The sequence below is a fragment of the Rhincodon typus genome, chromosome 3 (assembly GCF_021869965.1).
Source record: "Rhincodon typus isolate 14 chromosome 3, sRhiTyp1.1, whole genome shotgun sequence".
NCBI lineage: Eukaryota > Metazoa > Chordata > Chondrichthyes > Orectolobiformes > Rhincodontidae > Rhincodon > Rhincodon typus.
The window spans coordinates 121,272,396-121,299,058 of record NC_063334.1 but is presented as its reverse complement, the minus strand read 5'-3'; the positions used below and the strand labels follow the sequence as shown (position 1 = coordinate 121,299,058).

The 26,663-nt window shown below is 40.7% G+C and overlaps 1 protein-coding gene across 2 annotated transcripts in view; it reads left to right on the top strand.

Moving 5' to 3' along the window:
• The window catches only part of sh3bp2 (SH3-domain binding protein 2), a 140,860-nt gene extending 114,974 nt beyond the window's left edge, over positions 1–25,886 (top strand). Inside the window, exons 10-15 of one of the 2 annotated variants that reach the window (XM_048618860.1) lie at positions 1,860–3,006; positions 8,848–8,980; positions 16,516–16,571; positions 19,943–20,021; positions 20,127–20,186; positions 20,983–25,886. In XM_048618860.1, the coding sequence (XP_048474817.1) occupies positions 1,860–3,006; positions 8,848–8,980; positions 16,516–16,571; positions 19,943–20,021; positions 20,127–20,186; positions 20,983–21,120 (1,613 nt within the window). In that variant the 3' untranslated portion in view covers positions 21,121–25,886. The remainder of the gene's footprint in view (positions 1–1,859; positions 3,007–8,847; positions 8,981–16,515; positions 16,572–19,942; positions 20,022–20,126; positions 20,187–20,982) is intronic. The other variant, XM_048618868.1, reaches the window with a different exon arrangement.
• Positions 25,887–26,663: the final 777 nt, after the last annotated feature.

Genomic DNA, 26,663 nt, shown 5'->3' with positions numbered 1-26,663 from the left:
CCTCAGACGACATGTCCATCCTGGGCCTCCTGCAGTGCCACAACGATGCCACCCGAAGGTTGCAGGAACAGCAACTCATATTCCGCTTGGGAACCCTGCAGCCCAATGGTATCAATGTGGATTTCACAAGTTTCAAAATCTCCCCTCCCCCTACCGCATCCCAAAACCAGTCCAGCTCGTCCCTGCCTCCCTAACCTGTTCTTCCTCCCACCTATCCCCTCCTCCCACCTCAAGCCGCACCTCCATCTCCTACCGACTAACCTCATCCCGCCCCCTTGACCTGTCCGTCCTCCCTGGACTGACCTATCCCCTCCCTAACTCCCCACCTACACTCACCTTTACTGGCTCCATCCCCGCCTCTTTGACCTGTTTGTTTCCTCTCCACCTATCCTCTCCTCTCTCCATCTTCTATCCGCCTCCCACTCTCTCCCTATTTATTTCAGAACCCCCTTCCCCTCCCCCTTTTCTGATGAAGGGTCTAGGCCCGAAATGTCAGCCTTTCTGCTCCTATGTTGCTGCTTGGCCTGCTGTGTTCATCCAGCCCTGCACCTTGTTGTCTCGGATTCTCCAGCATCTGCAGTTCCTACTATCTCTGATTCAATTGTTTTGAGACTCTCCTTTATCCAGAACTAGCAGAAAGCAGACAGTTAGTGTCTGACTCCTTTGTGTCAGCTTTAACTAGAATATCACTACAATGGAGGAGCTTCAGAAGTTTCTGAAAATATGACCATGTGACCATTTTATGAGTCCATTTTGAATTAAACCATAAATTATAGAAAAGAATATTGTTTTGTTTGGCATTTCTCTTCATGGCCTCAGGCATGCCAAGCAACATTCTCAAAACATTCTAACAAGCTTATCAAACAAGATTTCCCTTTTATAAATCCATGTTGACTATTTCCAATGTTGCTAATTTTTCCAAATGTCCACTCATTACTCGCTTTATAATAGATTCTAATATTTTCCTTAGTACTGATATCAATCTAACAAGTCTGTAGATCTCTACTCTCCCTCCCTTCTTAAATAGTGGAAGATACTATTCAGTCATCAGGAACATTTGCAGAATCTTTAGAATTACAGAAGCAAGCTGGTGTAGACTCAATGGCTGAAGGGCCTCTTCTGCATCATATGATTCTGTGATTCAAGCACGTGCGTATTGTTCCCCTATAAAACATGTACTTGCTATTTGGCTTCTGGTCAAGTGCAACCTGGCTTTAAAATTCTCATCCTAACTGTTAAATTCCTCCATGACCTTACCCCTTCCTAACTTTGTAATGTTCTCCAGCTCCACAACCCACCAAGATCTTGGTCATCCTCTATTTCTGGCCTCTTGTGAATTCCCAACTGTAATTACTCCACCATTGGTGGCCATACTTTCAGATACCCAGGCCAAAGTTCTGGAATACTGTCCTGACACCACTTTGCCTTTTTCTGATTCACTTTTCTCCTTTAAGACATTCCTGAAAACCTAACCATTTTGACCAAGCTTTTGGTCATCTGGCCTAATATTTTCCTATTCTTCAAAAATGTCCCAAAATGCAATGAGCAATGATTTTATATTTTGAAGTATGAATGATGTTATTATATTACTAATAAAGGTTGCCCCAGCATTAGGCATCTAAGTGATTACACTGAATTCTAATGTCCACTGATTCAAAGAACACGGATTTTCAGAACAATCAGAAGTACTAAAGTGTTGTAGAATGTATTGAGTCAGTTAATTTCTTAATTTCTAGGAGAAATGAGAAGGATTATAGATGGCATCAATTAAAAATTTGAAAATTACTTTTATAGTAATTCAGTTGGCTTTTTAGTTGCGGTGAAGTGAAATATTACTTTTCTCTTTCCAATGTGTTTAGGTGTTCACCCCATGTTGAATTCTCCAATTCAGCTAGAAAGGAACAATAAAAAACCGCTACCTCCTTTGCCACCTCCTACACAAAGACGCATGTCACATGGGTTGGTTGTAATTAAAGAAGATTTATCAAGTTCACTACAAGACCGTTTGCCTTCTCCTTCCGCTACAAAAACTGAAGTCAGTGCATTGCTCAAATGTCTTTCTCCCAAAGCTTCTCCAGGCTGTCCAACCCCACCTAGTGTACATTTAAAATCTGCTTCAGGTGGAAAGGAGCAACACTGGAGATATTCAGAAACTACAGACTCTGATGTCAAAGTGAAAAGCAAATTTGCAATGGAGTTAAATAAGCATTTACAACAGACAACTGGAAAAGAGACATCACTTGATGTTGTATCCCCTTCTGTGCTCTTCTACAAAGGACCTAACTCTGGACCTCCTTCGACATCCACGAACAAAGCATCTAGCACTGTACCACCTTCAGTGCCTATAAACAAAGGAACTAACATTATACCTCCTCCAGTGCCTATAAACAAGGGAACTAACATTATACCTCCTCCAGTGCCTATAAACAAAGGAACTAACATTATACCTCCTCCAGTGCCTATAAACAAAGGAACTAACATTATACCTCCTATGAACAAAGGTGCTTGCATTGTACCTTCTCCAGTGCCTATGAACAAAGGAGCTAGCACTGTACCTCCTCCAGTGCCAATGAACAAAGGAGTTAGCACCATATCTCCTCCAGTGCCTATAGACAAAGGAGCTAGCACTGTGCCTCCTCCAGTACCTATGAACAAAGGAGCTAGTGCTGTACCTCCTTCAGTGCCTGTGAATAAAGGACCTAAAGCTGGATATACAATATTTATGAGCAAAGAACCAAGCACTGAATCTCCTTCAATCCTCATGACAAAAGGATGCAATGCTGGATCCCCTCCTGTGCCAATGTCCAAAGGATCCAATGCAAGCCACCCTCCATTACCAACAAACAAACCCATTTTGTCACCAATTCCATCTGAACCTGTACAGGTTAAGCCTAAACTATATAAACCAGAACTATTGCCAAAAGGAACTTCAGCTTTGACCAAGCAACCACCTCCTGTTAAACCTAAATTTCAACAGTATGGTACACATCTGGCAAAACCCTTACAGTAAGTGGTTTGTTATAAATTATCACTATGATTGATGCGTAATTGACATCTCAAGTAAATTGGCTACACCACTGTTTTAGCATTTACCCTTCATGTGAGCAGGAATTCGAATCAAATTTACTCACTATGTTCCTAAATTCCTTCAAAACATTTCATATTATTCAAAAACTGTAGGAGTTGCTGAAGGCAGTGTCATAGAAACATAGGAAATAGGAGCAGGAGTAGGCCATTTAGATCTTTGAGCTTGCTCCACCATTCATTATGATCATTGCTGACAATCCAAGTCAGTAGTCTGTTCCTGCTCCATATCTCCATATCCTTTGAATCCCTCTACCTTTTTTTTTCTATTCATTTTGTGGGATGGGGGCGTCGCTGGCTGGCCACTATTTCTTACCCATCTCTAGTTGCCCTTGAGAAGGTGGTGGTGAGCTGCCTTCTTGAACCGCTGCATTCCTCCTGCTGTGGGTTGACCCACAATGTTATTAGGGAGGGAATTCCAGGATTTTGACCCAGCAACGGTGAAGGAACGGTGATATATTTCCAAGTCAGGATGGTGAGTGACTTGGAGGGGAATTTGGAGGTGGTGGTGTTCCCATATATCTGCTGCCCTTGTCCTTAGATGGAAGTGGTCGTGGGTTTGGAAGGTGCTGTCTGAGGATCTTTGGTGAATTTCTGCAGTGCATCTTGTAGATAGTACACACTGCTGCTACTGAGCATCGGTGGTGGAGGGAGTGGATGCTTGTGGATGTGGTGCCAATCAAGCGGGCTGCTTTGTCCTGGATGGTGTCAAGCTTCTTGAGTGTTGTTGGGGCTGCACTCATTCAGGCAAGTGGGGAGTATTCCATCACACTCCTGACTTGTGCCTTGTAGATGGTGGACAGGCTTTGAGGAGTCAGGAGGTGAGTTACTCGCTGCAGTATTCCTAGCTTCTGGCCTGCTCTTGTAGCCACTGTGTTAATGTGGTGAGTCCAGTTGAGTTTCTGGTCAATGGTAACCCCCAGGATGTTGATAGTGGGCGATTCAGTGATGGTAACACCATTGAATGTCAAGGGGCGGTGGTTAGATTGTCTCTTATTGGTGATGGTCATAGCCTGGCATTTGTGTGGCGCGAATGTCACTTGCCACTTGTCAGCCCAAACCTGGATATTGTCCAGATCTTGTTGCATGTGAACATGGACTGCTTCAGTGTTTGAGGAGTCACGAATGGTGCTGAACATTGTGCAATCATCGACGAACATCCCCGCTTTTGACCTTATGATGGAGGGAAGGTCATTGATGAAGCAGCTGAATATGGTTGAGCCTTCAAGTGCTATGTCACTCCTTCTTGAAATCATCAAATGTTTTTGCCTTGACTATTTTCTGTGGTCGCAAATTCCACAGGTGCATACTCTCTGGGTAAAGAAATCTCTCCTTATCTGACTCTTAAGTGTTATACCCCCTAGCCTTAAACTGTGATCCCTGGTTCTGGACTCCACTGCCATTGGGATCATTTTTGATGCACCTTATCTAAGTCCTGTTAGAACTTTGTAGGTTTCTATCAGATCGACTCCTTATTCTTTGAACTTCAGGGAATATAATCACAACCGATTTAGCCTCTCATTATACATCAGTCCCGCCATCCTAAAAATCAGTTTGGTAGACCTTAGTTGCACCCTCTTCATAGTAAGAACAACCTTCCTCAGATAAGGACCAAAACTGCACATTTCCTGCATACATTCCAGGTTTTTCTCTTCTACAGTATTGTTACTAATTTGATTTGTCTAATCTACATGTAGATTAAAGTCACCCATAATTACAGATTGCCTTTATAGCAGGCATCTCTGAGTTCCTATTTAATGCCATTCCCAATATTACTCCTGCAGCTTGGGGGCAATATACAAGCCCCTCTAAAGTTTTTTGTCCTTTGGTGTTTCTCAGATCTACCCATGTATATTCGGCATCATCGGAGCAAATATCCTTCCAAACAATTGCATTAATTTCCTCTTCAAACAGCAATACAACTCCACCATCTTTTAAATATTGAATACCCCTGGATGTTCAGTTCCCAGCCCTGGTCACCTGCAGCCATGTCTCTATAATCAAAGAAGTCATGGAGTCATACAGCACAGAAACAGACCCTTTGGCCCAATTCATTCATGCCAACCAAGTTTCCCAAACTAAAGTAGTCCCACTTGCCTGCAGTTGTCCCATATCCCTCTAAACCTTTCCTATACATGTACCTATCCAAAAGTCTTTTAAATAGAACATAGAACATAGAACAGTACAGCACAGTACAGGCCCTTCGGCCCATGATGTTGTGCCGACCTATTATCCTACCAAGATTAATCTATCCTGCATACCCTACATTTTACTATCCTCCATGTGCCTATCCAAGAGTCGCTTAAAAGTCTCAAAAGTATCTGACTCCACTCCCACTGCCGGCAGCGCATTCCACACGCCCACCACTCTCTGTGTAAAGAACCTACCTCTGACACCTCCCCTATACCTTCCTCCAATCACCTTAAAATTATGTCCCCTCATAATAGTCATTTCCGCCCTGGGAAAAAGTCTCTGACTATTCACTCTATCTATGCCTCTCATCATCTTGTAAACCTCTGTCAAGACACCTCTCGTCCTTCTTTGCTCCAATGAAAAAAGCCCTAGCTCCCTCAACCTTTCCTCATAAGACCTGCCCTCCAGTCCAGGCAGCATCCTGGTAAATCTCCTCTGCACCCTCTCTAAAGCTTCCGCATCTTTCCTATAATGAGGTGACCAGTTCCATAGAAAAGATCTTTTCCCTAGGGTAGGGATGTTCAAAACCAGAAGGCATAATTTTAAGGTGAGAGGAGAAATATTTAAAAGGGACCTGTGGGGCAACTTTTTCTCACAGGAGGTGGCTCATATGTGGAATCAACTGCCAGAGGAAGTGGTAGATGCAGGTTTAGTTACAACATTTAAAAAACATTTGGACAGGTACATGAGTAGGAAAGATATGGGCCAAACACAGGCAAATGGGATTAGTTTATTTTGTGAAATTTGATCGGCATGGATGAGTTGAACTTAAGGGTCTGTTTCCATGATGTATGACTCCGTGATAGAGGGAAGCAGCACTGTTGATGTAATTGCTGTATTAGAGAAAGAGTTGTGGATGGAGTCCAGAGAAGGATTGGAACAAGGAATGTTCCATGTACACCACAATAAGACAAGCATAACTGGGGCCCATGTGGGTACTCATGGCCACATCTTTGACCTGAAGAAAGTGAGAGGAGTTAAAGGAGAAATTATTCAAAGTGAGCATGAACGGGCCATGTGGAGGAGGTAGTAGTGGTGGATGGGGACAATTCGGGCCTTTTTTCCATGGTGGAGTGGAGATGATTCTGATGAGGAATGGATATGCAAAGGAATTGCATCTCCATGGTGAAGAGGAGGCGGCTGGAACCCACAAACTGGAAATTCTGAAACTGACGTAAAGTGTCAGAAGAAGCACAGATGTAGGTCGGAAGGGACTGGGCAAGGAGACAAAAAGATCAAGTTGAGGTAGGAAGAGGTGAGTTCCATGCGGTAGGAGCAGGGAGAAATAATGGGTCTACCGTGGAAGATCTGTTTATGGATTTTGGGGAAAGAGGTAGAAGTGGCCTGTGCGGGTTTGGGAGACTATGAGCTTGGATGCAATGTGGGGGAGATCACCACATGAAATGAGATTAGCGACCATTGTGGACACAATAGCCTGGTGTTCAATGGTGGGGTCAAGGTCCGGGGGAAATAAGAGGAGGCGTCTGAGAGCTGGTGCTCAGCCTCCACAATGTAGAAGTGAGGATGCCAGATACTTTGTCAACAGGCTTAATTACAAAGTCAGAGTTGGATCTGAGAGCATGGAGTGCTGTCAGTTTAGAAGGAGATAGACAAACATCTCTGTCTCAGGCTTGCTGTAGTGCCCCAACAAAGCTCGACGCAAGCTGAAAGAACAGCATCTCATTTTCTGCTTGGGAATCCTGCAGACTTTAGGACTCAATATCAAGTTCAATAATATTAGGGCCTGAGCACTTTCCCCCATGTCCTTACCCCAAACCCCATATACCAAGTCTTGTCATCCCATGGGCTACTCCTACAAACAACCCGTTGTCAGCCACTAATGGTCTCTGTTAGCACCAGGCTGACCTTTACCCATTTCTTTGTCTGCCTAATTGTTTTTCTCTCTGTCTGGGTTCCATTTCCACCTATCCTTTATTTCTCCCCAACTCCCCACTCCCTCCACCCCATTGTCAGCATACATACCATCCTTTTCCCAGCTACAATCAGTTCTGAAGAAGGGTCACTTGACCCAAAATGTTAACTCTGCTCTCTTCACAGTTTCTACCAGACCTGGCAGGTTTTTCAAGCTATTTCTGTTTTTGCCTCTGATTTTCGGCATCTGCAGTTTTTTATTTTCCTTAATATAATGTGGAAAATTATGTTCAGGTATATTCTGTACACAAAAAGCAGGACAAATGCATCTAAGCTAATGATCACTGTATTGGTCTACGCTCCATCATAAGTAAAGTGGGACTATCAACAGTGCTACTAAATGACGTTTGCAAAGGAATAACTTGCTCACGGGTGCTTCGTTTCAGTTCTGCCAGGACCACTCAGCACCTGACTTTATTTCAGCCTTTGACCAAACATGGACAAAAAAGCTAAACTTGAGGTGAGGTAACACTGCCCTCAAACAATATTCGACTGAGTAAGGCATCATGGGGCCCTAGCAAACTTGATGTCAAAAGGAATCGGGAGAAAACTTTCCACGAGTTAAAGTCATATCTCGCACAAAGAAAGATGGTAATGGAATAAATAATAAAAGTATCAGTGTGGTGGTTATTGTACCAATGGATCCTACCAATACTGTCATGGATAGATGCAACATATAGGTTGATGAGGAAAATCATGTAGAATTTTTCCACTTGTTGTTTCCCTGTCCCCATCTGAAATCTTTCTTTGCATTTATATTTCCCAATTTCAGACAGCATCCTCATGAATTTGCATTGTACCCAATCTATAAACTCAACAATCTTTCTTTAGTTTGGACTGTAATATTGGACACTACAATTGAGAGCTTAGTAAGGTTCTATATAGATTCATTACCTGTTTGTATTTATATTCTGTTTGTTTGTAATAAGTCTAGAATTACCTCAACTTCTGCTACGATTGTGAGCCTTTGGCTAAAAATCTCTCTCCTCTGGCACAGCGTCAAACAGCAACTTACATTTATAGAATGCACCATTTTAACAAAGAAAATTAATGACTCATCGAGAGATACTGATTTCTACCTTTTACCTTCTGACCTTATCCTTCTTCATATCAAAATCTATTTGCAGCCAAGATCCCTGCTATCTTGGTGTCTTCTGAAACTTTTAAAATCATTCCCTTAGGCCAATATCCAAATTATTCATGTCACGGAACTGAATCCAAATGGTTCAGATAACCCTCTTCTCACTATAGTAAAAACCTGCCCTTAGACCAAACTCATTGATCTTTTCATTTGCAACAATTTAAAAGGGTTCGGACATAACAACATTATTTGGGCCAGTTTAGTGGGCATACCTTGTGCAACTATTGGAATTCTATGCCATTCCATGTATTTCAGTGCTGAGTCTCCCAGCAAGATAAGGTTATGGCACTACTCCTTGACAATTGCAGAGCAATGTTAGCCCCACCACATTTATACAATATATTCTGGCCCTTGCTCATCATTTTATTTGTAATGATTTACACCATGACTAATATGTACAATATTGAACAAGTCATACTGCTACATTAGGATATAAGAAAAAAAAATTCAAGTTAATACATCAGGACTAAAAGTGAATAAAATATTATATTTTCTAGCCGCTCTTCTCCTGAAGGACGGAGTTTTCGGTCAGCTGAAACTGAAAAGCCAGTTCCTCGACAAAGGTCTCAATCACAGCCATCACAGAGTCACATATCTGAGTATGATGATGATGATGCTGATTACGAAAATGTAAGAATATGCCTTTCTTTTATGAGCACATATTGCTGACACCATTAGTATTTATTCCTCTAAACTTCCGATCCTGTGTCCAATGACTCAATAGAATGCAATAGTGCTTCCGATATTAATGAGATAAAACATGGCACTATTTGAATTAATATTTTTTGAAAACAAGAAGTAGAAATGCTCCAGTTGGCAAAGACTGTTTCTGTTATCTATATGTTGAAGTTTTAGGGTAAAGTGAAATACTCCCTATCCCTCTGATCATTTCATAATATTTTATTTTCTTTGTTTAATAAGTTACTGAGCATTGGTTAAGACTGGTCTGCATTTATAAAGTACCTAATTGCCTTGTCAAAATTGGTTAGTATTTCACATTGTCAGTATTTCATATTGTCATTTTGCATCAGCAATATCAGTGAAACAGCAATGAGATGATTGGTTTGTTAAGACCATAAGACATAGGAGTAGAAATTAGGCCATTTGGCCCATCGAGTCTGCACCACCATTCAATCATGAAGAGAAGATGCTAATGACAACAAAGGATATGGAGGTAGTTCAGGAAAGTGACATTGAGGTAGAAGATCAGCCAGTATCTAATTCAGTGATGAGCAGACTTGACGGGTTGAATGGTTCGCTCCTATATTCTCGGTTGGATGTATTGGTCTTTTGCATAGATGCTCTTTAGTTTTTAAAAGGCATTGTATCTTTACAATGTATTTTGTACTAACAATAATGAAATCAAAAGTTGTGATGCTATATAAAATTTCTAAAATATGTAAACAGTTACCCTTAGTTCTGAGAATTGTAAAGTTAAATTATGGAGTGACTGACAGGAAACAAGTAATGGAGGTTAACAAACAGTGGCCTCTAGTGGAATTATCTAGCAATAATGGGGAGGAGTCTGAACAGAGTAAACTCGGGAGGGGCATGACAGACGATTGCTATTGGATACTAACACTTGCAGTTTAGCCACTTTATCGGAAACCGGAACTATTTTGTTAATTACAAAGTCACATAGTCACAACACTATCGCAAGAACTGAAATGTCAAGGCTATGGTATCATGGAATCATGAATGATGCAGCATAGAACTAGGTGTTGAGGCCATTGTGCATGTGCTGGCTCTTTATCCATTATTCAGCTCTTTCCCCAAAGTCCTGAATTCTTTCCTTTAAACTCTGTTTTGAAAGTGACTATTTAAACATCTTCCATCATCCTTCTAGGTACTGTATTCCACATCACTATAATTTATTGTGATAAAAACACTTCATATCACTCTAAGCCTGCTGCTGTTCTGCCTATCATTTTATGCCTAAATTAATAAAGCCAAGGATTCCATATATTGCAACTTTTGCTCTCACCTCCAAAGATTTGGTTCCATACTTGTCCAGTTGTCTCTGTTCCTACAGCTGCTTTAAAGCTGTATATTTAGCTTTACTTTGTCTCTCTTCATTCTCCCTCACATAATGTATCATCACACTTCTCTTTGTTAAATTTGTGATGAATCTGCCATTTCATCATCAGATTTTGCCTTCTGAGGCCTATAACTATTTTTATCTTGATTTAATACATTTGAGTTTTTTGACATTGAGAGCTTTGAATTTTTGTACTGCACACTCAATTTCATATCAATAACAGTAAAAAGGGCCAAGTCCTAATAGCCCCCTTCTCAATAGTCAGTAAAAGGAAATATTTTTTGCCAGTAACGCTTGATCCCTAAAAATCAAAAAGAGTAATACTCCTAGCACCAATCCCGGAAAAAGACCTCTGCATACCCTCCGAGATAGTAGGAACTGCAGATGCTGGAGAATCCGAGGTAACAAGGTGCAGGGCTGGATGAACACAGCAGGCCAAGCAGCATCAGAGGAGCAGGAAGGCTGACGTTTCTGTCCTAGACCCTTCTTCAGACCTCCAGTCTGAAAACAAATTATGCTCTATTCTCTGCTTTCTGATCCTTGATCAATTTTAGGTCCATACCATCACATTCTGTCATATTCCTCTGAAATTTAAATTTGCTTACAATTCCATTATCTGCTATTTTAACAAATGTCTTCTAAAAATCCATATACACCTTAACATTAGCATCATCAATCTCCTCTATTATTAGATGAAATCATGTTAGCCAAACATGATTTGCCTAGAAGAAATTCATTATGACCTGATGAGTGGACAACACTTGCTAAGTAGTACTGATATGCTAAGAATTATACTAACAATCAGATTAAGCTTACCTGCCCATTGGGTTCATAATGTTGAATCAGAGATGGTAGGAACTGCAGATGCTGGAGAATCCGAGACAACAAGGTGCAGGGCTGGATGAACACAGCAGGCCAAGCAGCATCATAGGAGCAGAGAGGCTGACGTTTCGGGCCGAGACCCTTCATCAGAAAAGTAATGTGGTTGACGTATGTGTGCTAGAAGCTCAATATATTCACATCTAGGGTTCTGTTCTTTACAGAGAAAACATGTTCTGGCATTGCCTTTTAAACTTTATAAAAGCCTGGAGGACGGCTAAACTATACAAAAGCTCGGGAGATAGCCATTCTACAGTGCATTTCTCACGGCAATTTCTCACAACATTAGTTAGCATGCCTGTTTAGCATTTTTAAAAATACTGGCATTAACTGTTCCCTATGCCAGTGTTAAAATCGCAAGCCAGTTTAGGGGTCAACCATAACAATTCCAAAGTTATTTGAGATTTGGTGATGTTTACTGGACTTCGTATTTATGCTCTTGGTTTTCTGGGGAGCTGGAAGTATGGTGGTAGTGTCGTTAGACAAGTAATTCAGAGCTAGTATACTGGAGACATTGATTCAAATCTCACCATTGCAGATAAATTCAGTAGAGATCTGGAATTAAAATGGTGAGCTTGTAATTATTGTTGTGGGAGCACTTCTGATTCACTGTATCCTTTTGGGAGGGAGATACACCATCCTTGCCTAGTCTGGCATATGTGTGGCTCCAGGCCCACAGCAATGTGATTGACTCTTAGAAAATTATCTTTATTCTGCTCCCCTCCAACTTCATTTTAATTTAGTTCCCTCTCTCTTTTCCTACCCTCTTCTATTTTTATTGTTGTTGCACTGTCCCTGTTGAGTAGTGCTTATTAATTGTTAACTGTTTAATTGGGAACAGGGATGAATTTATTTAAACAATGATCTCAGTCCTGCCTGGTCTCTAGTGGTGCAGTTGTAATGTCTCTACCTCCGGGCTAGGGTTCATGTACCACCTACTCCAGCCACATATTATACATCTCTGAACAGGAGGATTAGAAAACATCATGATTTCAGTTCTCCACTAATGGGTAGCGGACTTCTGGATGGGGAAAGGTAGAATCTGATGTTTGTGCTAGACCGTAGATTGACAATAAAATCCTTATAAATCTTAGAAAGTCTTTTGCAACCTAATTCAACATATGAATATCCATCTATGAAACATCCTGGTACTTCCATGGCAACACCACTATCCAGATCCATTTGCCAACCAATCAGCAGTATGATGCAGTTATAAATTGTTATTCCCTTTGAGATTTGATATTCTTATGATCTTGTAATGGGAGATTAAAAACCTCCTTTTATGACAATACTGAAGTCCTGTACTACTAAGCTACTATCTAATAAATTAGTTAAACCCAATTTCCCTCTCAGAAAAGCATGTTGACTCTGAGTCCATTATGACTTTCTAAATAACCTATTAGAACCTTCTCAATAATGGATTCCTCTGGCATATGTTAGCCTAACTGAGCTATAGTCTTGTGATTTCTTCCTTTCTTGAATAAAGGTATTATTGCTGTTTTCTAATCTTCTGGGACCTTCCAGAATCTATGGAATTTTGTAAGATAGTAACTATTACCTCTACTATCAATGCACTACCTCTATTATGACCTTAGGAGGCAGCCCGTCTGATTCTGGGATCTTGTCAGCCATGAGATATATTCATTTTCCCAGCAGTTTTTCTCCTGATGATGGCAATTGCTTTAAGTTCCTTCTTTCCTTTGGCCTCTTAATTTCTAAACATCTGTTTAATTTCTAAACAGATTTGCTAAATTTTCTACAGCGAAGACAAACACAAACTACTACTGTCAAAATACCAACCTTGTGATGTACATTCATCTCTTGAATCTTATTTATCTTACTCTAATTTGCTGAAGGCTCAGAAATATCTCAAATGTTACTACAATCAATGTTCTGCTTTCAATTCAGCTCCTAGCTGCTGATATTCATTGTTCAGAACCTTTTTCCTAGTTCTGCTGCGCCATTTTACACCTGTGGACCATGACACTGGATCCTTCCCCTCCCGCTGCAATTTTATCTCCAGTCTTTGGCAAATGTGTAGACATTTGACATGAGACAGGCAACTCAGCCTCTGGCCTCTTGCTCTTGGCTGCAGAGAACCTGTCGATTCCTTTGCCTGTACTGTCTTATACCACCACTGCATTCCTATTTACTCCCCTCACTGAATGGTTTTATGTGCCATGGTCAATTCACTTCTCCTTGGAGCTCCTGCAATCATCCATGCAAGCTGCCAGAACCTCGATCCTGTTGGAGCAAATCAGACAGCACCAGCATAAGGTGTGTGATTGTGTTCAGGAACAAAGTGCCCAGGTAACATTCCCCTCTCTGTTGTACTGCAATGTCTACAGATCGGGCTACAGCTCATTGACTGAGCCAAAGATTCTTGAGTTACAGACACTTACTGCAGATGTTACCTGAGTGCTTTAACAGAGGGAGGTGACGAAAGTAGGGCAGTTGGTGTAGTTTATATGGATTTCAGCAAGGACTTGACAAGGTCCCACATGGGAAACTGATGATAAAGGTAAAATCTCATGGGATCCAGGGTAACTTGACAAGTTGGATCCAAAATTGGTTTAGTTGCATGAGACAGAGTGGTGATAGGAGGCTTTATGTGTGACTAAGGCACGTGACCAGTGATGTACCACAGGGGTCAGTGGTGGGTCCCGTATTGTTTGTGATATTTGTAAATGATGCAGATGAGAATGTAGGGTGAATTATAAGAATGTTTGTGGATGACACAAAGATTGGCAAGGTAGCTGAGGAGGAAGATCTTAGCTTACAGGATAAATGGATTGGTCAGATGGGCAGATCATTGGCAGATGGAACTTAACCCCAAAAAATGTGACACACTTTGGAAGAAGGAACAAGACAAGGGAGTACTCAACGAATGGCAAGACACTAGGACATGTAGAGGGTGTTTGTCCACACATCCCTAAAGGTGTCTGGACAGGGTGGTTAAGAAGGCATTTGGGACACTTGCTTTCATTAGTCGTAACAGATTATAAGAGTAGGGAGATTATGCTGGAACTGTATAGAACTTTGGTTAAGCCACAATTAGAGTACCGAGTGCATTTCTGGTCACCACACCTCAGGAAGGATATGGTTGCACTGGAGTAGGTGCAGAGCAGATTCACCAGGATGTTGCCCCAGATGGAGCATTTGGCTATGAAGAGACGTGGGATAAGATCGTTAGAGATAGTAAGAACTGCAGATGCTGGAGTCAGAGATAACAGTGTGGAACAGGAAGAACACAGCAGGCCAGGCAGCATCTGGCCTGCTGTGTTCCTCCAGGATAAGATCGTGTTGTTTACTTTGGAACAGCGGAGTTTGAGGGGGGACCTAAAAGAGGTGTATAAGATTGATGGGCATGAAAGGGCGGATAGAAAGCTGCTAATCCCCTTAGTTGAAGGGTCAAGAACAAGGGAGCACACTTTTAAAGTGACAGGCAGTAGGTTCAGAGGGATTTATGGAAAACTTTTTGACCCAGAAGGTGGTGGTCTGGAATGCACTGCCTGGGAAGGTAGATGAGACAGGTAACTTCACAAATTTAAAAAGTATTTGGATGAACATTTGAAGTATCATAACATTCAAGGCTTTGGGCCTAGAGCGGAAAGCAGGACTAGTATAAGTCGTGCTATCTTTCTTTGTGGTACAGACTCTTCTGTACTGTATGATTCTTTGATTATATGTGGTTGCCTTGGATCTCATTTAGTATCCATCAAAGCCCATTTACTGCAACTGCAATATGTGAACTGACATGCCAGCTTTATTATGTGTGAATTAATGGTTCTTAATTTATAATTAATAAATCCTACTACTAATGATGAGCATTACAACAGTTAGTAAACCCTATTTATACAAATAAAAACTTAAAATTACTAATTTTGAAAGATAAATGAGAAAATACTCACCAATGAATCAGTTGGATGTTTTCTTTTGATGACACATGTTGATTTTGCTCAGAAAGCAGTTGGTTCATTCTGGAGCCACAGTCTGACCTAGTTCCTTACATTGCAGTCTGTCAATCTCTGTACTGTTTTGTCATGATTCACTGGGGTAGTGTACTGGAGGTCAGGCTCCACTATCCTTCGAGTTGTCACAAATGCGAAGATTAGTTTAAAATACTCAACTGCCCAATTTTACTCAACTGTGTAATTCAGATTAAAATAAGATGCACACCAGGTTTTTTTTTCCATTATCAAAAAAATATTCGTTTATTGTAATTAAACTGTTTCTTTTAAATCAATAGCAAAACAAGTTGAATTGCTAATCTATAACTCGACAACTAAAACTCCATCCCTTTCTTAAAACCCCATGCACATTCAAACAGACACATAAAGAGATGACAAGACACAAATATTTTTTGGTGGAGAAGGGAAAAAAGTCAGAGGAGCATAGTTCTGGCAATAGTCCATATCAGAGATGTTGATGAGTTGTTTTCTTTCAGCCTTTTCTCGATTCCTTCTGATTCTTTGCTAATAACATGAAGCTGTGGATACAGAGATTCTTAGTGTTTCATTCACTGGTAGGAGATTTCCTTTTCAGTATGTCTGAATGTGGTTTTCTCTTTTTCTTTTCATTGGTGGATTTGTAGAGAGAACAACTTACAGAGAAAGGGAGCGTAGCTTGCTACTGAATATTTCCTGTTACTTCTCCACACAGAAGAGAGGGATGGAATTTGATGGTTGTTTTCCGTTTGCATGTTGGATGTCTCTTCTGTACTGTCCACGCACAAGGCCGTAGTCATCTGCTCAGGAACCAGTCAAATAGCTGTTACTGTGCTGAGTCCACAACTCGTCCTGATTGAAAAGAACAATCAAAAGGCTGTCTTTGGGTAGTGCTATTCTGTCTGAATTGCTCCCTCACTGCTTGAATAAGGAAACCTTATCAATACAGCACTGTGTATCCCTGTGATTCGTTTTTAATACTTCAAGCATTTTCTTACACAGTCCTCTAGATTTAAAGCAAAATCTCTTTTTCATTTTTAGTCCACAGATCAAAGAAAGTGCTCCTTACATTTTGCAGTGCTGCATCACTGATCTCTATACTCTTTGCAGTGCTGGTTTTATTTAAGAAAATATTACCTGAACATGACGAGTCCGCCTGCCATAAAACCTAACCCAAAGTGCTTTCTTCCAGCCACAGAAAATAGGAAAGGTCTATATGAAAATATGTCTTAGACTGAATTACCACATTTATTTATTTACTGGCATTTTACTTACATTTTTATTATGCGGCTTTATTACAGGTGCAGCTGCCACCCTCTGTATTTGTAAATACAACAGAATCCAATGATGTTGAGAGGTAATTATTTATTATATCATTAAACATAGATATATTACTAACCATTAGGACTAAAGGCACCACTCAATTTTTTTGACACCTTCAAGCAATAGTAGAAATGCAATTGCACCTGCAGTATACAATATAACTCTCCAAAGAATTTTTCCAGCTTAAAGTAGATATTAATATTTTTGGAAGCTTTATATAATTAAATCAACTGAGCATTGATAATGCAACAGTGCCGTTCTTTAAGATGTTCATTTTCTCCCCATTCCTTCCATAAATGTTGGCTGTTTGATGAAGTATTGATGTATATGCTGGCATCCACTAGTTCTTTGCCAAAGCGGTTATTATTCTGAAGCCCTGATGGTAAATTTTTTTCATGAATTTGGACTGTGCAGACCTTCATAGTCTGGCCCTATTTTACTCTTGCCTTAATATGTTTATAGTACCATCTCAATAAGCCAGAAACCTGATAGAAAATGTTCTTCTCCTCTTTGTTGCAAACAGAAGATCCTTATAGCATAAAAGCAAAAGAAAAAACATTTAACATGGTGAAGATTATTGGGAAGCCTTTATAAACCAGCAGAGGATAACTAAAAAAGTAACAAGGGGAGAGAAGATGAAATATGAGGATAAGTTAGACAGTAATATAAAAGAAGATTTCAAGAGTATTTTTAGATATTTATAAGGTTAGAGAGAGGCAACGGTGGACATTGGACCACTGAAAAATGATGCTGGAGAAATAGTAATGGGCAATGAAGAAATGGTGGAGAAACTGAATAGGTATATTGCATTGGTGTCCACAGTGGAAGATACCAGCAGCATACCAGAACTTCAAGACAATCAGGAAGCAGAGTTGAGTGTAGTGGCCTCACGAAGGAGAAGGTGCTGGGGAGGCTGAAAGATCTGAAGGTGGATGATTCACCCAGATCAGATGGACTGCACCTCTGAAAGAGATAGATGAGGAGATTGTAAAGGCATTGGTGGTGATTTTGCAGGAATCACTGGAGTCAGGAAGAGTCCCAAAGGACTGGAAAATGGCTAATGTATCATTCCTGTTTAAGAAGGGAGGGATGCAGGCCGGCTAGCCTGATCTCAGTTGTTGGTAAGATTTTTAGAGTCCATTATTCAGGGTGAAATTGCAGAGTACTTGGAAGTACATGGTAAAATAGGCTGAGTGAGCACAGCTTTGTTAAGGAGAGGTCATGCCTGACAAATCTGTTAGAATTCTTTGAGGAAGTAACAAACAAGTTAGACAAAGGGAGAGTGTATGTGATCTATTTGGATTTCCAGAAGGCCTTTGGCAAGGTGTCACACAGGAGGCTGCTAATAAGAGATTGGCTGACTGGCGGAAGGAAGAGAGTAGGAATAAAGGAATCTTTTTCAAGAAGGCAGCCAGTGACTAGTGGAGTTCTGCAGGGGTCCATGTAGAGACCAGAACTATTCATGATGTACATTAACAATCTAGACGAAGGGACTGAAGGCATTGTTGCTAATTTTAGAGGTGAAAATGATAGGTGAAGGAGCAGGTAATGATGATGAAGCAGGGAGGCTACAAAAGGACTTGGACAGGTTAGGAGAGTGGGCAAAGAAGTGGCAGATGGAATACAATGTGGGAAAGTGCGAGATTATTCACTTTGGCAGGAAGAGTAGAAGCGTTGACTATTTTCTAAATGGCGAAGGCTTTTGAATCTGAATCACAAAGGAATTTAGGAGCCCCAGTTCAGAATTCTATTAAGGTTGATATGCAGGTTCAGTTGGCAGCTAGGAAGACAAATGCAATGTTAGCATTCATTTCAAGAGGGCTAAAGTGTAACTGCAGAGATGTACTGCTGAGGCAATATAAGGCTCTGATCAGACTGCATTTTGAATATTGTTTGGGTCCTGATTAAGTAAAGATGTGCTGGTGTTGGAGGGTGTCCAGAAGAGGTTTCCAAGAATGATCCCGGGGGTGAAGTGCTTGTCATAAGACAAGTGGTTGAAGACTCTGGGTCTGTCCTCAATGGAGTTTGGAAGGTTGTGGGGGATCTCATTGAAACTTACAGAATACTGAGAAGCTTGGATAGAATGGACATGGACAAAACGTTTCCACTAGTAGGAGAGACTATAATGGCATGCCTCAGAGTGAAGGGGTGACCGTTTAGAATTGAGATGAGGAGGAATTTCTTCAGTCAGAAGGCAGAACTTATTGCCGCAGAGGGCTGTGGAGGGCAAGTCATTGAGTATATATTACAGGAAAGATGTGGAAGCAATGGAAAAGGTGCAGAGGAGATTTACCAGGATGTTGCCTGGAATGGAGGGAAGGTCTTACGAGGAAAGGTTGAGAGAGCTAGGGCTTTTCTCTTTAGAATGACAAAGGATGAGAGGTGACTTGATAGAGGTGTACAAAATGATCCAAGGTATAGATAGAATGGACAGCCAGAGACTTTTTCCTAGGGTGGAGGCAGCTATTATGAGGGGGCATAGTTTTAATGTGAGTGGAAGTAGATATAGGGGAGACGTCAGAGGTGGGTTCTTTACTCAGAGAGTGGTTGGGGCGTGGAATGCATTGCCGGAGAGGGTATTGGAGTCGGCCTCATTAGGGGCATTTAAGCGGCTATTAGATAGGCATATGGATGGTAGTATAAAGTAGGGGTGGAGGTTAGATAGACCTTAGGTTTAGGGTAAAAGTTCGGCACAACATCGTGGGCCGAAGGGCCTATACTGTGCTGTACTGTTCTATGTTCTATGTTCAATATTTAAGACAAGATAGATATGTTCTTGATTGGTAAGGGAATTACGGGATACAGGGAGAGGCAGGAGAATGAGGTTGAGAAAATATCAACCATGATTGAACAGTGGAGCAGACTCGATGGGCTGAATTGCCTAATTCTGCTCCTACATCTTATGGTCTTATGGGCTTTTCAAAAGCATGACAGAGATAGAGTAGCAAGAAACTCACCTCTATCCTTCTTAATAACACATTCTGGCATTTTTACTATGATAGATGTTAAGTTAACTGACCTGTAGTTTCTTGCTTTCTATCTTTGCTTTTCTTGATTAGAGCAGTCCTATTTTCCATTTTTATGGGACCTTTCCAGAATCTAGGAAATTCTGGAAAATTAGTCTGATGTATCTACCATTTCAGTAACCATGGTGCTGCTTGGCCTGCTGCGTTCATCCAGTTCTACACCTTATTATCTCAGATTCTCCAGCATCTGCAGTTCCTACTATCTCTGAAACCATTTTACTTTAGATCTTTGGAAGAAGCCCATCAAGAAATGGCAAATTGTCGACTTTCAATTATAATAATTTTCTCAATACCCTTTCCCTGGTGAATACAATTGCTTTAACAAAGTACTGAGACTCATGAAGTACTTACTTAAAATAATTCTCATTTATTCAACAAGGTTATTCATATCTACAAATCCCAGATCCAACCCAGAGAATGGATTGTACTGTATACGGAATTCTTCAAAGTCAGGACAGGTACCAGTCTTAAAATTTGCACAAGTTGTACCCTTTGTTCCATCACTGATAATTAACTAGTCTGTTTTAAATGTATTTTTCATACTTTCTGCCCTGTTGCAAAAGGTTTTAGTTGTATGGGATGACTCAGAGAAGAAAGTGAGGAACTACAGAATTTTTGAAAAGGTCAGTAAACGTTCTTTAAATATTTTTGCAGCCAAGTTTGTCACATAATGATGAGTATTTGACTACATTTGTTATTTTAATTCTGTATTCCTCTTTTAGAGCATAAATCTCAGTTCATTGGGAAACACTTCTAAAACAGTGATGCTACTAGTCAATGTGGATACATTGTAGGTGTGGCTAGATTGTCATGGAAAATCTCTCATTTTGTTTCCCCTTTTCTCTCATCTCATGGGTTTTGGATGCCATTGATTGGCCACCTAAGGTATCGAAATAGCCATTTAAGGGCTTCAACTTGCCAAAGAGCAGATGGGCTGCCTAATACCACCCCACTGCCCCCCATATTGAAGTGAAAGTGGAAAGGCGATGGGCACAGCATGCCACTTGATTTTACAATCAATACAGCTGCCAGTCCACTCTCTTGCCAGCATAAAATTCTGGTTATACAGAAATTATAACACAGAAGGAGGCCATGCAGCCCTTCAAATCCAATCCAACTATCTGTAGAACAATCCAGTCAGTCCCTTCCTGCGCTTTATTTCTGTAGTCATGAAAGTTTATGTTAGGACACTTTTAAAAATTATATAAAGTCTGACAAAAATCTAACCTGCATCAAAAACTCAAAATTTGTATTCACTCCAATTAATGATTGTCTTCTGAGATTTAAAGCAATGCTGTCCTACTAGTATCATGAAGCTGTACTGGAATTCAATATTTATTGATTGCAATTTGTTGTATTTGTATTCCTGATAGCAGTAGAGAAGTATTGTTCTAAATACTATTTTTGCTTTTTCTTTAGGAATCCAAGTTCTTTCTAGAATCCGATGTAAAGTTCATATGCCTCGCAAGCATGATTGAGTTTTACCATAAGCACACACTCCCAATACATGATAATTTACGTCTTAGAGTGCCTTATGGCTATAAGCACCCATCATGACATTAACTCTTCATATGCTGCCTCTTTGAACTTGAAACAAATCAAAATGATCAACAAAACAAATTAGACTGCACATTAAAAGCTTGAAGATCATTTAAGCAACACTGTTTTAGAAGAAGGCAGAAAGAGAGAAGAAATGGAACTGTTGCACATTGCATCAGTTATTGTAACAGGAAAACCTGGAAAGCTGTGAAATATCACTTTATCAAAACAAGAAGGCTGTAATGCCTTATGCTGATTTCTCTCACATTTCTCTGTCGTAGAGGAAAGATATTGGCAATTGTCTGAACTGAGATGCATCTTTCCCTTTTCTAGTTCTGAAGCACTCTCTGCTCAGAATCCTGACCACTCAGAGAAACTGGGGAATCACCTGGGCTCTTCAAACTCTGCATTTATTGTCAACATCCACCTCAAGTCCAGAGTTCTGAAGAAGGGTCACTCAACCCGAAATCTCCACAGATGCTAGCTGTTCCAGCAATTTCTATTTTTGTCTCCAGAGTATTACAATTTAGTTTGCCTTTTCAGCACTGATCTACCATATTGATTAATAATCCTGTGATTGGACTCCTTATACATTCCTCTGTTAGCAGTCAGGATTTCCTGCATATTAAAAGGAATTCCAAGGTGGGAGAAAATGTTTTGAGAATCTTAAAGCATTCTTCGGTTTGCACAACATTAAATGACTAGAAGATGGGATATAGATGCCAGCACAAGCACCAAGTATTTGTAGATTTGCTGTTATATTTTAATAAGTTTTTATTTACTTACCTTCTGAATGTGATAACATAGAATATAATGCACAGAAATAAGCAACTTGGCCGGATTAGTCTGTGCTTGTTTTCATATTTCACAAGTCTCCTCTCATTCCATCTATGCTATCTCAGCCTTTCAGCATATTTCCTATCCCTTTTTCTCAAATAGGGGCAGCATGATGGCTCAGTGGTTAGCACTGCTGCCTCACAATGCCAGGGACCTGAGTTCAATTCCAGTTTTGAGTGATTGTCTGTGTGGAGTTTACACATTCTCCCCATTTCTGCCGGGTGCTCCCACAGTTCAATGATATGCAGGCTAGATGGGTTAGCCATGGTAAATGTGGAGTTACAGTGATGGGGTGGGGGGCTGGGTTTGGGTGGAATGCTTTTCAGAGGGTCTCTGTGGACTCAATGGGCCAAATGGCTCTTTCCGCACTGTAGGGATTCTATGATTCAATGAAATAATACGATGGATGAGTATATTAGGAATAATAGTAGTCCATTTAGCCCCTTTATCCTGCTTCAGGATTCAATAAGATCACGGCTGATCGAACTCTAGACATAACTCAATTTTTCTGCCTGCTCCCTATAAACCTCCACTCTCTTGTAGATCGAAAAATATGTCTGAAATGAATATATTAAATGACCCAGCCTCCACTTCTATCTGGGTCAAGAGTTCCAAAAGAGATGATTCTGAGAACAAATTCTTTCTCATCTCATTCTTAAATGGAAGACCTCTTATTTTAAAACTGTTGTTTTCCCCACAAGAGGAAGTATCCTCAGCAAATACCTTCCCAAGACCCCCTTAGAATCTTTCAGAGTTAATGTTTCGGGTCCGCTGACCCTTCCGCAGTTCTTTTGGCCTTTATTTCCCTTAGAATCTTGTTATGTTTCAATAAAAATCACCTCTCAATCTTCAAAACTCCAAATAGTATAGACCCAAACTGCTCAACCTTTCCTCATAAGACAACCTTTCATCGTAAAAATCAACATAATGAACTTTCTGCTCCTGCAAGTGCATTCTTTGTTAAATAAGGAGACCAAAACTATATGCAATTCTCTGGTAGTGGACTTGACTGACTATTGTAATTACATTTTCCCACTTTTATACTTTATTTTCATTTTAATAAAGTCCAGTATCCTTTGGGAAAGATCTGAGCTACTTTCCTCAACCATTTCCTGTGGTACACAATACAAATTCAAACCATTTTCTAAGTAAAAAAAAGTTATTCTTTATTTGCAAACTTTTTTTTAGTAACTAGTAACATTTATTAGTAACTATGTTGTATTCATGGATTCTAGTTGTGTATTCTCCCACAAGTGGATACATCCTCTCCATATCTACCTTGTCCATCCAATTGTTAATTTAGAGTATCAAGAATGCTAGTCCATGCCGAGAGGATGAAAGCTGACTTCATCCAAGAAGCACCACATTGCAGTTTCCAGCAGATATTAGATTTTCTACTTCCTACCATAGGAATAGGGATACAAATTTTAGAAGTTCTTTTGCTGCTTAAACTGAGATCAGCTTGTTGAGCATAGAGCAGAGGCTGAATCTGGGACCCATCTGTAAGGCTCAGTTTCTCAATTCCCCATATGGCTGAGTCATTGTGGTATCCTAAAATATTGCCTGATTTATTTTTTTCTTGGATTAAAACAAAACTCACAGTCCTAAAATTTCACTGTGTAATAATACCACACAATTAATTTTACTGCATTCTTCTCATTAATTTAGCGACAACTGTGGAGAAAAGAATACAAGGTATGTGTTAGCCGTACGTACAACAGTTTCCCAAAATCAGCATACAAATAGGAGTAGGCCACTTTACCGTTCAAGCCTGTTCCACAATTCAATGAGATGAATGCTTCATTTGCATCCTAATTCACATATCTAAAATTGCTTCATATCCCTTAATACCTATGGTTAAGCAGTGTATTAATAGCAGAACAGGCTTGAGGAGTTGAATGGCTTACTCCTACGCTTAATTTGTATGTTTGAAAAGAGCTGCAATGTTGTGCCATGCTTTGTGTGTAGAAGTGTTGCCTAATTTCACTCCTGAAAGGTCTGGCTTTAATTTTTAGACCATATCTCCTAGATCTGGACTCCACAGCTAGCAGAAATAGTTTATCTCTCTCCACTCAATCCGTTCCCCTTAATATAATTTGGCGGTCTCTAGAATCTTTGGATCTAGAATAGAACTGCTATTTAAACTGATGGTGATGGTGGTGCATGGAGGAGTGGAATGGTCAGACAGAGTGTGCTTGGGAAAAAGGAACAATTTTGCATTTTTAAGTGTGCAGAGATCTTTTTCATGTCAATGGTAGCTATGATGTTGAGGTGCTGGTGTTGGACTGGGGTAGACAAAATCAGAAGTCACACAACACCAGGTTATAGTCCAACAGGCTCATTTGAAATCACAAACTTTCAGAGTACTGCTCCTTCATCACATAGCTGTGACATAGATCTGATTACAAAAAGGCCCATATCTACGATGGACCATCTCCGATACCTCCCTCTCCTTCCTGGACCTCTCTGTCTCCATCTCCAGTGACCACTTCAAAATCGACATCTATTTCAAGCCCATCGACTCCCACAGCTACCTAGGCTACACCTCCTCTCACCCACCTTCCTGCAAAAATGTGATCCCCTACTCCCAATTCCTCCACCTCCACCATGTCTGCTCCCAAGATGGGGCATTCTCCTCCTGCACATCCCAGATGTCCTCCTAATTCAAGGACAGTAACTTCCCCCCTCTGGTGATCGAAAATGCCCTCAACCACATCTCTTGCATTTCCCGCACCTCTGCCCTCACATCTCCTCCCTCCAACAAAAATAAAGACAGAATGCCCCTTGTCCTCACATGTCACCCCACCAACCTCCGCATCCAACATATCATTCTCCGCCACTTCTGCCACCTACAATCTGACCCCACAACCAAAGATATATTTCCCTCCCCAACCCTATCTGCTTTTCATAGGGACTGTGCTCTCCATGACTCCCTCGTCCGCTCCACACACCCCAGTAACCCCACCAACCCGGCACCTTTTCCTGCAACCACAGGAAGTGCTGCACCTGCGCCTACACCTTCCCCCTCACCTCCATTCAAGGCACAAAACAAACCTTCACATTACACAGGGGTTCATCTGCACATCCATCAACTTGGTCTACTGCATCTGCTGCTCCTGATGTGGCCTCCTCTACATCGGTGAGACCAAGCGGAGACTCGGAGACCGTTTTGTAGAGCACCTATGCTCTGTTCACGACAAATGACACCTTCTGGCCGTGAACCATTTTAACTCCCCCTCCCACTCCCTGGGTGACATGTCAATCCTGGGCCTCCTCCAGTGTCACAATGATGCCAAATACAAACTGGAGTAGCAGCACCTCATATTCTGCCTCGAGAGCTTACAACCCAATGGCCTAAACATGGATTTCATCAGTTTTAAAATCTCCCCAACCCCCGGCCTCATCCCATGTCCAACCATCCCTCTCATCCCCGCCACCTTGACCTGACACAACCTGTCGATCTTCTCTCCCACCTATTCACTCCTCTCACCCCACTGACCAATCCATCTATTACCATCCCACCTACTTACCCCAGCCCCCCTCCTTTCTCTATTTATTTCTGAGCTCCCTTCCCCCTCCCCATTTCTGAAGAAGGGTCCTGACCCGAAACATCAACTTTCCTGCCCCTCTGATGCTGCCTGGCCTGCTGTGTTCCTCCAGCTCCACACTGTGTTATCTCCAAATATCTGACGGTAGCCAAGCCTTTTCCTTTGTGCTGCTGATAAATCTGATCATTTATGCATTTAATGCATAGCGAGGTGACTGAAGAAAGGCAAAGAATGAGTTTCAGTGGTAATAAAAGTTTTAACTACATTGCATTTATTTAAATATGAACTATATAATGGACTGTTTTATATTGGAATAACTTCCATTTATACATATTGAAAATTATTTACAAAATGTATATATGAAATTTTTATACAAATAAACTATTTTTGAGATCTGTTTGAGAGCATTTCATCATTCCAGTTGCTAACAATTTGTTTGGTTAATGGTGTTATTACTCCTTTGGAGTAGTGGCATTTTATTGAACTGCAAAGAGTATCGTAGCCACAGCTGATCTTATCATCATATGATATTCACACAGGCACACTTCCACTAGGATAGTAATCCAGAATGGAAACTCTAGGTAATTTCTTTTCTCCCTGTTCACAGAAATTACAACTGTTATGCTCAAATTAAGATTGGACCTGAAACTTGCTGGTCTGCGTGGCTCACATGCTCAGTGGCTTAACCAAATAAGCCAGTATGATAGACTATTCTGTTTAGCAAGTGCCAAAAATCCTCTTCCTGAATCTGCTGTACTGGAAATAATGTTGAAACCAACACAGGCAGGGTAGAAATTCTAAGCAAGCTGTGAAATTACAAAATTGTGTTCTTTGCTAAATGGCAGTAAAGAAGATGGTTGTAACTATTGCACTGTCAGATCCATCCTGGAGCTCGTGGAACCTAATCTTCAACAAGCACGGTTCCTGCCATGGTTTTATGTAGCTTTAGAGTTTTAGAAAACAAATATCTTCTCATCCCGCAGTTTGCTGCTGAACCAGAAACCCTTTTGCAGCTAGAAAGAATCTTTTTGTTAGAACTGCAGAATATTGCCACTGGAAGATTGAGTGAATGGGCTTCCTGCCAATATTGGAAAATGCAGTGAATGAAAACAGGAAATGTTGATCAGAGTACAATGAGCTAGCAAGCATTAGAATAAGAAAGGAAAGGAGACAGCA